Raw genomic sequence first — 12,059 nt, forward strand, 5'->3', positions numbered from 1 at the left:
CCACTGCAGATAGGTTCCTGTGTCCCTAGCCCCATAGTGAACTTCTTTGAAGGCAGAGGTGTGTGGGGTTGAGGACATGGGTGCTACCGTAGTGCACGGCTTGTCTGTTTGCTCTTGATTATCATCTTTTCTCTTAAATCTTTGCTTATTTTAGTTGACTTGTGTGTGATCATTTAATTTGTTCATCATCAGGACAGCCTCACATGCCACAGATTTGCAGTCAGACTTTTTGGACACAGTCATGTGTTCTGGGCAAGAGGCAGCTTCAGAAATGATTAACTCCCTTGTTATTAAAAAAAAAAAAAAAAAAAAAAGTCACTTGGGTGATTGGAATCACTGACTTGAAGATCTGAGTCCATGCAGTTAGGCTTGGAATGAAATGGGTCTGTTTCTTCCCATGAGGGTGTGGCTTTGCCACTGCTTATATGTCCATTACCACACCAGTCCATTCAGCCCCTAGCCATTCAGGGGCCACGTTGCTGCATGAGTCTCATGTGTCAAGTGGAATAAGGCGGTGGGTTTACGTGTGCTGAAGTCAAACAGCCATCAATCATGGATCTTCTCTACTCCTGCCCAACCTCCTGGGGATGGTGAGTAGACCTGGCTGTCCCTGCCGGTGACAGAGCCACCAAGAGGCCCCCAACCCGTGTTCCCCAGATGCTTGCCATTGAAAACTCAAATGCATGCCACATGCCAGGCTGCTGGAAGTGTGTTATTGTTTTGATGTGGCTATTCTGAAGTTAAGTGTGCACAAACACACATGCTTTCTGTCAACCAAATGATGACGCTGCCATTGCTGAAGCTCTGCCTTTGCCATGCTTGTAAAACTAATAGGGTTTTGTATCTCTTGGCTAAATACTATATTATCAAATAAAAAGAAATTTCCATAAAAGTCTTTCCACACCAAAGGGGATTTTTTTGAAAGTCATATTCACTCTTTTCCATTCTGTCGTCCCCTTCTTGCAAAACTGTACAATGTGCCCATTCTCCAGCACACGGGCTCACGGTGTTCTGCCCTTTGGCTTCTTCCTGGTACTGCCAGCCTGGGCATTTTGTCTAGGAACTGCTCTAACACCGCCTATTCCTAAAACCTTCCCTCTAGGGACAGCCCCCAGGTGGCAGAGGGCCTTTGTTGCCCCTGCTTCCTCCCACCAGGCTCTTGGAGGGAAGGAGATTCCTGGTCTGGGCTGGAGTCCGCAGCTGAACATGCACAAGGCATAATTAAACCCCAAACAGGCAGATGGGGAGGGCTCATTCCTCCACCCCCATATCCTGCCTGAAGGGCATTGAGGAGATTCCCGTGGAGGAGGTTTGCTTCTCTGTGTTTGGAAATCGCCCAGGAACACAGCAGACAACTGGCATTTCATACTGCTTCCCTCCGTGCCCAACTTAGCTCCCTTGTTCTCAGAGGAAGAGGTCAGGGGTACTGTCCCAGGTAAGTCCTGGCAGAATGAGTTCTTACTGAGCAGCTGGGGACCCCTGCCCAATAAGGCCTGGATTTTCCTTCCCCACTGAAGGGTTGAGAATGCTCTGCATGCCCCATCACCAGTTGTCACTTGAGCCTGCAGAATTTCTCCATAGAGAGCTGCCTGATCTGCCTATTCCTCTAGGGTCCAGGCAGATGTAGTTCCTGCTATCTGCATATCCTGCCTGGATTTCTTTATCTCATATAGTAGTGTGTGCCTAGGACCTGAGCACTGCCCTTGGATGCGCTGCCAGGATTCCAGCAATGTGGCCTTGCCCAGCCCCAGGGTCCTATCCTCAGGAAGGACCCATCCTCCTCTGGGTTGTGCATGTGGCAACTGGCTCAGAGGTTTTTGTACTATCAGTCATTTTGCTGCCCATTCACAGTTCACAGCTGATGGCTTTGCTCAGCAAAAACATGCATAAGCCTGACTGCCATTTCCCTGCTCCCTAGTGCACAAGTGAGAATGTAAGCATTTCATCTTGGTGTGAGCATTCAATCACCAGTCTTGATGGGTTTATAAATAGTCTTTAATGCCCATGAGTGAATCTTTTAAATGTTTTTCAAAATCGTGGACTAACTTTACATGATGAACAAACATCATCCAAGCAATGGGTGATATGCCTCGTTGGTTTAGCCAATGTTTCAGAAAACATCAGGATGCTGCTGCTTGTCAGATCGATTCCCTGTGGATTTTGTCACTTTTCACCAGAAGAAGTTAAAAGAGCATGTGTTTTCTATTGCTGTGTAGCAAAATACTGCACACACAGTGATTGAAAACGGCATTCGATTATTGTCTCCCGGTTTCCCTGGGTCAGAAGTCCAGCTTGGCTCAATTAAATTCTTGGCCTTGCCTGTCATGAGGTGAAAATTAAGCTGGTGGCCAGCTGGGCTCTGATTAGGAAGCACTGGGAAGGGTCCACCTTCAGGCCCATTCAGGAGGTAGGCAGAACCCACCCAGTTCCTTGCACTTGTTGAACTGGGGTCCCTGTTCCTTGTTTTTATTCTCAGCTTCTAGAGGCCACCTTCATTCCTGTTGCATGGCCCTCCATCTTGAAAGCCAGCAGTATGTGAAAGAAGATCCTCCTGCTTTTCACCTCTCTGGCTTTCTTTTCTGTTGCTAATTGGAAAATTCTTGATTTTAAAAGGTTCACCTGATGGACTTGGGCCTAATCTCCATATTTTAAAGTCAACCGATTTGGGACTTTTATCTCACAATCCAGGATCCTTGCATGCGGTACCCCCTCCCCCCTTAGTATCTGACTGGATCACCGGGGAACAGGAATCTTGGGAGCCATCTTGAGACTTGTGTTCATCACAGAGCAGCACAGAGGAATCGACCTCACATCCGTTCTCCCATCTTAGGTGACCCTCCCCTCTGCCAAGAAATCCCTGTTGTCAATGTACTCTCCACTCTTATCTTCACCAGTGAGTGCTGGGGATCCTGAGCCTGAATTGGAGGCAGAGGCAAGGCAAGTTGCCAATGAAGCCAGCCAGGACATAGCCTCTTCCCAAGGGGAAGCGGAGAGTGAAGGGGAGCGGGCACTGGAGCAAGAGCCAGAAGAGCGAGCCTCCCTCAGTGAAAAAGAGAGGCAGAACGAGGAGGTGAACGAGAGGGACAACTGCTCGGCCTCCAGCATCTCGTCCTCCAGCAGCACCTTGGAAAGGGAAGAGAAGGAGGACAAGGTCTCCAGGGACAGGGCAACTGGTAAATGAAACCCCTTTCTGCAGGGAACCCCAGATAGAGGACCTGGTTTGCTGCAGAGCCTGTCCATAGGCTGGCCTCCAAGGTGAACTGCTGGGACAGCTCACGTCTCGAGCTATATCACCCAGCATCTGGACAGGAGGAGTATGGTCACACTAACAGCATGCTTCTCCCCCAAATCCTCTGCCCTGCTGTTGCATTTCTCACTTCCACAGGGAACAAAAAGGGCCCAGGCAATGAGTGCTTTTCCTGAAGAATGAGCCTTGGAGGAGAAACACATTTCACTATTTGCTTAGTTGTTGATATTAGTATGGGTGCCTTTTTTTTTTTTTTTTGGTTTCTGATTTCAGTTTAGAGACATGTCATATTGTTATCTACTCCCTACTTTCAGAGGGAAATAGATTTATTAAATGAGTGTTTCTGAAACTTTGTGGTTCACAGTGTATTGAGGTCAATTTGATATGCTAAACTGGAATATACCAAATTTAGGTAGTTTTCTCCATTGTACTCAGGACTCCTGTTTTTCATAGATGTACATGCATTTTCTTTATGAAATTTTAAATATTACCCCTGTTATTAATTCAGTTCACCTGAGTATGGGTACTTTGTAGTTAAGGATCAAACGGAATGCTAGATTATAGATTTGGCCCCTAAGGACCTCACCTGAGATTAAGGAGATACCCCAGAAGGTTATAGATGTTGTTAATTTTATAGAAATTAACAAGGCATTTCAGGTTATAGATGTTGTAACCATTCACGACATCTGTGACACCACCAGGTTGATTTCCTGATGTGTGTGCTGTCAGGGTGTGCTGCCTTCCTCACCAACCCCTCAATAGTGAAGCCTAATCGTACAGGCTTCTCTCTGTAAAGCTACATACAAGGGACACATCCTCAAGTCCCAAAGCTGTAGAGGGACTAATCAGCTATTGCTTGTACTTGTTAGTTCCCAGACTGAAAATATATTGGCTCTGAAGCACAGAAGAATGAAAGAAAAAGGAATGAGTGAATAAAATTAGTCTTCTAAAATACCTGTCAATCAGTAGTATAGTCTAAAATAGTTCCTTTTAAAATATTTTCCAGTTTGGATGTGCCACTTGGTTTTTTTTTCTAATCATGATATTATAATTAAAAAGTGAGAATTTATTAATTTATGTCCTAGAAATTGCCCTCAAAAATCTTGTGTGTTTAGTTGAAGATGTGCCAAAAAGCATTACACAAATTGATATTTACTTAATTTCCTTCAAAGTCAGATTGTAGTTAGTATCACAAATTCTACTTGTACTATTGATGCTCATTGAAATTTTGATCATAGCTCATAGCGCACAGGGTGTATGGTGAGTCTTCTTGATCACTTTGGCCTTAAATCATATTTTATGTATTATGAGTAGCTTTAAGTATTACTCATCATATCTGGGTTTAGCATGCCCCCAAAACATCAACAAGTTGGATTAGTAAAAATAAGATGGGGAACAAAACTTTCTTGGATCAGGTTGTGCAGTATTTTTACCAAATAAGGTCAACTTTCCAGAAATGGAGACTGCTACCAGTGAAGAACCATTGACTTTCTACTAAAAGTGGATGGTGTCCAAGTTGTGTAGACTCAGGAACCAGGATTTCACAGTGATTTCTCTCCAGTGCTGTGAAGAGATTTGATCATGTTTATTTGCACTAGCTTATTGGTTTTTAAAAACCCCCACTGCTCCTAGGCACCTATAGCCACAGAGTCAGGGCAGTTCTGTCATAGTAGCTTTTGCTTTCAAAATGTTCTCAGTTAAATTATAAACTTTAGAGGTAATTGAAATTATTACCAATATCATTTCTAATCATTGTGTCTATTATTGACAAATGAGTGGTCAGCCTGAAAGGGACTCATCTTATTCCAGTCAGGTGGTGCTATTTTTCTTTCACATGTTCTGCTCTGTGGCCCGAGTATGAGAAGCTTTGACATAGCATTCATTGCCCTTAGTTAAAATCACTTGTGTAATTGTCTGTTGTTTACACTTAAATGTCAGCTTTGTGATGATGAAATGTCTATCAGGTTCACTGTGAGCCCTCAAGTCCTCACTCTGTGCCTAGAGCACAGTAGTGTCTCACAAAGTCATCAGTGGGTAAATGAATGAAGAGGCGTCTGGTCCCCTTGTTCTTGATGTCAGTGGAGCCCAGCAGAGAGCTGAGCCTTCATCCTCACCTGGCATATACAGTGGGTAATACTGCATTTGGAGGGAGCGCTAGTCTGCAGTGATCTCCCCAACCCAGAGTCAAAGAGGACTGATAGGGAACATAGCCTCCACCTCTACCTAGAGACGATGATGCAATATAAATCAGTGGTCTGCTTTCCCTGGGAAGATGGCTGTGGGACCAAGAAGGTGGGGGGAACTGAAATTTTGTCAAACTCATCTGTGCTGAGACAGTGTGAGTCAGCACCCTTGCCAGGGTGATGACAGCATCACACACCAGGGAGCTAAACACCTATTTCCACCAAGATCTGAATGCTATACCAGGAAAGGGTGACTGCCTGCTAAGAGAGAAGATTCAACAGGATGCAAATAAGACACAAACTTGCTAGGATATGATTGAAAACTATCCACCCTATCAAGAACCAGAGCAAGTACAACTTGAAAAAAAGAGCCAACAGATGCCAACACAGATGAGTTTCACATTGGAGTTATGTGACAAGAATGTTGAAGCAGCCATCATAATAAATCTTCAGTAACTCAGGATGTACATGAAGAAAATGAAGTTGAATATGTATGAAAAAGAACCAGGGGTAAATTACAGAACTAAAAGGGTTAATAACCAAAATAAGTGCGGTGGATTTAATTAATAGATTAGAGACAACAAAGGAAATAGTCAACTCAAAAACAAGGTCAGTAGAAATAAACCAATCTTAACAGAAGAAATAGCAAAAAATTGATAGACACTACAGTTCCTCAGAGACGAGTGGAACTAATAATAATAGGTCTGACATCCTTGTCACTGGAGTCTGGAGAAGGAGCACAGGGCTAAAAACATGTTTGAAGAAATACTGTCCAAAAATGTCCCAAGTCTGTCAAAAGGCATAAACATCCAGGTTTATGAAGCTGAGACAACTCGAATTTGGTCCAAAGACATCCACACCAAGACAAATAATAAACTTATGAAAACTAAAGAGCTAAAACAAAGTTTTAAAGGAGGCTAGAAAGAAATATGTGACCAATAGGGGAACACTGATTTCTGGGAGAGCTCATCTACACACACAGAAGCCAGTGGGAAGGGCACAGCATTTTATTAGTGCCAGAAACAACTGTCAACCATAAGTTCTGTATTCAGCAAAAGTATACTTTAAAGAACAAAGGGAACATAAGGCTTTCTCAGATGAATACAAACTAGGAGAATCCATCACTGGCAGACTTTCCCTTCAAGAATGGTGGAAGGATCTTCTCTAAACAGAAATGAAATGATAATGGAAGGCTTGTAATTTCAGGAAGGGAAGAACAGAATGCGTGGAAACAGGGTAAAGAAAATAGACTTTCTCCTCAGAGGTTTCTGAAATAATATTTGAAAGTTGAAGCAAAAGTTTTAATATCATTTGATATAGTATTTCTCTATATATAGAAGAAATTTCAGATAATTTTGAAAGCATAGATGGTAAAGGGAACTACACAGAAAAGTTTTCTTCATTGCATTTAAAGTGGTTAAACATCAACACTTGTAGATCACGGCAGGTTAGTGTGTATGTTATAACACCCACAACAACCACTGAGAAAAATGCTTTAATGTACATAAAAACACTAAAAATAATTTCTAAAAAATTCAAATAATGCACAATAACCAAGAAAGGAGAAATGGGGGGGGGGACCAAAATGGCAGACTTAAGCCCTAACATTTCAGTTACTTTAAATTAAGAGATTGACAGTGGATTTTTTGAAAAGCTTAATTATATGCTGTTATATGCTGTCTGTATGGAACTGTTTTCAAATATGATGACCCGAAGATTGAATGTTAAAAGTTGGGAAAAGGGATATCAAGCAAACATTGATCAAAGAAAAGTAGAAGTAATTATGTTAATATCAGATAAAGTAGACTTCAGAGCAAAGGAAATTACTAAAGACAAAGAGACACCATAAAATGATTAAAGTAGATAAATGATAGAATCAAAGTATGTTTTATGTGTATATGAAAATGTCACGCAGAAATCTATTATTTTGTATAATAATCTGCTAATTTTTAAAAGACATAAAAAGAAAACTAGCCAGGTACAAAAACTATCTAGAAATACGCTTTTCCCTGTTGCCAGAAAATGAAAGGCCAACATTTCCCATCAAATGGAGAAAGAACCAGCCTGTCTGTTGAGCCTCGGCCACTCACCTACTGTCGCATTGAATAGTAGGACAACTTTACAGGGACAACTTGTGCAGGCTGGGCCCAGGGTCTTGGCAGTAGAGTGTGATGAGGAAAGTGGCTGGATTCTGGCTGTAACATGAGGATTTAGTCAGCACAGGAGGCTCCTTGGTATGTAGAAGATGAAAAAATAGGAGTTGAGGGTGATCTCAGTGTGTTTAGAATTGGCAGCAAGGTGCATGAAGCCACCCCAGCTGAGAGCGCAAACCACTGCAGAAGATGCTATGGTGAGGGCAGAGAACCTGGGAATGTGAAAGCCCTGAGACTAGATGAACTGATGACTATAAGAGTGGGGTAGATGAAAAGAGGAGAGCAATGGACATTCAAAGGAAAAACAAGGAGAAGTCGGGGAAGGAGCAGCGGAAAGAAGGAAAGTGAATGTTGCATCCTGGCAGGGGATGGAGAAGAAGAGGGAGATCAGCTTTGTCTAGTGAAGGTCACGGTCACTTGGAAAGGAGCAGCTTTGAAGACCATTGGGAACAAAAGCTCTATTTGATTGAGTTCTAGAGAAAATAAAAGAAAAATTGGAGACGGTGAGCAAAACAACTCTTATACTCTTGTAAATGGTGTGACCTTAAAGGAGAAAAGTTGGGTGACTGGTGAAGACAGAAATGGGGTCAAGAAAGTCTACTTGGTTTTATTTATGGGAGAAATTAAATTACTCAGCCTGGGGTTTGTAGCTCAATGATACAGCACTTGCCTAGCATGTGTGAAGCCCTGGGTTCAATTCCCAGCACCACATATAAGTAGTAAAGGCCCATAAACAACTAAGAATTTTTAAAGTGAAATTATTCATATTCTTCCAGTAGGAGAAGCCTGGGAGATGCAGGACAGAATAACTGGCATGGGCTCCTGATGTAACAGTTGAACCCTGCTAAAGGACAATTTGTGGATAGTCACAGGAGGGAGGCTTCTGGTTTTAGGTGCAGGTGGGAGGGTAGAGATGGATTGGAGGCTCTGGAAGATCTTCTGACTTAATCTGTTAAGTTGGTAAATTAGGCGAGGTAATTAGCTGAAGATGAGATGGGAAGGGAGGAGAAGGGAGGGGTGTGGAAAGTTCTGGTGGTGGTAAGCCATCATGAACTTCACTTGAAGCCGATGGCATGGTTTGTATGGATACAGAGTTGGAGTCTGGGGAGAGACAAAGGTAACCTTACAGCCCCTTTCCAGTGCCTGCTCTGGGCCAGGGAACTGCTTCCTTCCCTTTTTTATATAGTTAGAAAAGAGGCCCCTTGCCTGTGACCTGGTGGGTCCTGACCAGCTGCCACAGGAGGGCAGAGAAGGTGAGGAAAATTTCTCCCGTGAACCCAGGTGGGAGCCAGGAGCACTATGATACAGGGAAGGGGTCCTGGTCATGGAGCAAGCCGTCAGTCTCAGGCCTTTCTGCTTTAATTGCTTTATTTCAGTGTCTTTTTCTGAAGTCACTGCATGTGTCCTGTCCCTGTGTCCCCTCATTGGTTTTCTCATGGACGTAAAGCCTCCTTGCCACCTTCTCATTTTTATTTTCTTCTGTGTGCCTTCAGGTGTGTGGTCCGCAGGCATTCAGGATGGAGGTGTAAATGGACAGTGTGGCGATATCCTCACCAACAAACGGTTCATGCTGGACATGCTGTATGCCCATAACAGAAAGTCCACGGATGACGAGGAGAAGGACGAGAGAGAGACCAGGAGCAAGGAGCCGGAGGCGGAGGCGGAGGCGGTAGCCAGCCTCGCCTCCAGAATATCCACCCTGCAGGCCAACTCTCAGGCCCAGGACGAGAGCGTCAGGAGGGTGGACGTCGAATGTTTGGACAACCGGGGAAGCGTAAAAGCATTTGCTGAGAAATTCAACAGCGGGGACCTGGGGAGAGGCCCTATCTCTGAGGATGGGTCCAATGACAAGGTCCCCGAGACAGCACCTGCGCAGCTGAAAACAGAGTCCGACTACATCTGGGACCAGCTCATGGCCAATCCTCGGGAGCTCAAAATCCAAGACATGGATTTCACCGATCTGGGAGAGGAGGACGACATTGATGTCCTGGACGTGGACCTGGGTCACAGGGAAGCCCCAGGACCACCACCTCCACCCCCGCCCACCTTTCTGGGTCTGCCACCCCCGCCCCCACCGCCCCTGTTGGACAGCGTCCCACCTCCTCCAGTCCCTGGTAATTTATTGGCTCCTCCTCCTCCAGTGTTTAACTCTCCTCAGGGCTTAGGGTGGTCCCAGGTACCCAGGGGTCAGCCCGCATTCACCAAGAAAAAGAAGACCATCCGTCTGTTCTGGAATGAAGTCAGGCCTTTTGATTGGCCATGTAAGAACAACCGCCGCTGCAGAGAATTCCTATGGTCGAAACTGGAACCCATTAAGGTGGACACTTCCAAACTGGAGCACCTGTTTGAGTCTAAATCCAAGGAACTGTCTGTCACAAAGGTAGGTCTGGGCTCTAGCATGCTTCTTGATTTGCATTGGGGTAGGGCTGAAGAAATAAAGACCCCACCCACCCACCAGTGTAACTTTGGCTATTTGGTTTAAAAAAAAAATCTGACCTTTAGGATAGTAATCCTGTGGCACATGCTTGATGTAAGTTATGTGAGTGGAACATCGCTTCTATCATGCAAAGCAGTTTTCAGAGACTCAGATAACTTTTTTTTTTAAGGTTAACTACACAGAGCACAGTCCAGTAGCAGATGTTAGATAACTAGAGGAAAGTGGCCTTGCTGATTTAACAGACTCAGTCAATGTGTTTACCTTCAGGGATTGTGGTTGATAGTAGTACCTTGAATTTCATTTGTGGCTCCTCAATGCTTTTACAAAGACAATAATTTGGTGACATTTATTTGGATAATCCCCTAATTGAGACAACATAGTACAACAATCCTGATATTTCCCAATGGCCATATATTCAGCATCCTATAAATATTACAATGCATCTAAATTTCATTTTTTAAAAAGTATTTTTTAGTTGTTGATGGACTTTTATTTATTTGTATGAGGTGCTGAGAATCGAACCCAGTGCCTCACACATGCTAGGCAACCTGAGCCACAACCCCAGTCCTAAATTTCTTATTGTTCGAAAATGTTTGGTAACCTGTAAACCTTCCTGCTGTGGTATTAAGAGATGTTGGGTCCACTTTTATAGATGGGAAACACTGCCCATGAAATCATGGTTAGTGAGGCAATATATCAGAACACAGCATGCGTGTCTCACCAGTACAATGCAATAATGTCTCCTTCACACATTTTAAAGAACTAAGAAAACAACCAAAAACAAAAAAAAAAAAACTTGTGACTCAGGGTATATTCCAGTTTTAAAACAGGCTTGAAACCATCTGCTCTCCTTAGGAACTTGGAGTGAACATTGCAAGTGTTTGTTATCATGAGTCAATTAGAACTCTATATTGCTGCCCTGTCCTTGAATCATCTTTTGGGGTGAATAAAGCTGCCTGAGTCCGGCCTTCAGAACTGACTGAAGAGTAATACACAATCAGCCCTCCATGTCCATGGGAAGTATTCAAAAACTTTTGTCTGTACTGAACATGTACAGACTTTCTTGTCGTTGTTTCCTGAACAATAGTTTAACGACTATGTACATAGCATTTATGTAGTATTAGGTAACATAAGCAACCTAGAGATAAAAGTATATGGGATGATGTGCATAGGTTATATGCAGATGCTATGCTACTTTATATAGCAGACCTGAGCCTCTGAGGATTATGGTGTCCTTGAATGGTGTCACCAATCTCCCATGGATACTGAGGAACAAGTATATTGAGAAATTTTGTGAAATTGATTCTAGAAGTTGAAGAGTCAAGCACCAATTCTGAATCCAAACTGTGCAGGACAAGAGTACCCTACAAACAAGGTAGTGCCTGTCCTTGCTGTGCGATGCCAAAAGGCCAGTTAGGGGAGCTGTCATTGATAAATTTCCTCTTGAAACCCATGTTGAGGCTCTTAAACTACTTGCCACTCTTTGCTGGTTGGCATTTGCCCCAGTGTCTCTTTCTGCCCAGTCTGAGTGAGGATGTGATTCTAAATTGTTTCCAGCCTTAGGAATCCCCTCAAATAAAAATTAAAGCTTTCTCATTTGTAAACCCAAACTGCTGAGGTCTAACATTAAAAAAAATCATGTTACTCTTGCATTTCAGTTAAAAGTGGGTCTAGCTTTTGCCCTCTTAAGAAAATAACACCCAGGAAGGTAGTGCTGGACCCTTACTCTTGGTGTGCTTGTGTCCATACTGGTTCCACGTGGTGTTGAGCAACCCACATGCCCCTTTCTGATTGTTACATTCAGACTGGCATTTGGGAGAACAGCTGGGGTTAAGACAGCAGTCCCTGGCTGCCAGAAGTCACCCACAACCTGCTTTTCTGGCACCACCCCTGACCCACTGATCCAGTTAGCCAGCCTCCTCCTCCTCTTCCCCCCCTTCCTCCCCCTTCCTCCCCCTTCCTCCCCCTTCCTCCCCCTTCCTCCCCCTTCCTCCCCCTTCCCCCCTCCCCCCCTCCTCCCCCTTCCTCCCCCTTCCTCC

General features: G+C 43.9%; 1 protein-coding gene across 12 annotated transcripts in view; it reads left to right on the plus strand.

The window, feature by feature from the left end:
• Nucleotides 1-12,059, plus strand: part of Fhod3 (formin homology 2 domain containing 3) — a 461,034-nt gene that overhangs the window by 389,233 nt on the left and 59,742 nt on the right. For 11 of the 12 annotated variants that reach the window (XM_046428243.2, XM_046428244.2, XM_046428246.2 and 8 more), the window contains 2 exons: nt 2,895-3,173; nt 9,077-9,963. In XM_046428243.2, the coding sequence (XP_046284199.1) occupies nt 2,895-3,173; nt 9,077-9,963 (1,166 nt within the window). The remainder of the gene's footprint in view (nt 1-2,894; nt 3,174-9,076; nt 9,964-12,059) is intronic. The other variant, XM_046428253.2, reaches the window with a different exon arrangement.

The sequence above is a fragment of the Marmota monax genome, unplaced genomic scaffold, assembly GCF_021218885.2.
Source record: "Marmota monax isolate L192 unplaced genomic scaffold, Marmota_monax_Labrador192_F-V1.1 WCK01_AAM20220418_F8-fsc00031, whole genome shotgun sequence".
NCBI lineage: Eukaryota > Metazoa > Chordata > Mammalia > Rodentia > Sciuridae > Marmota > Marmota monax.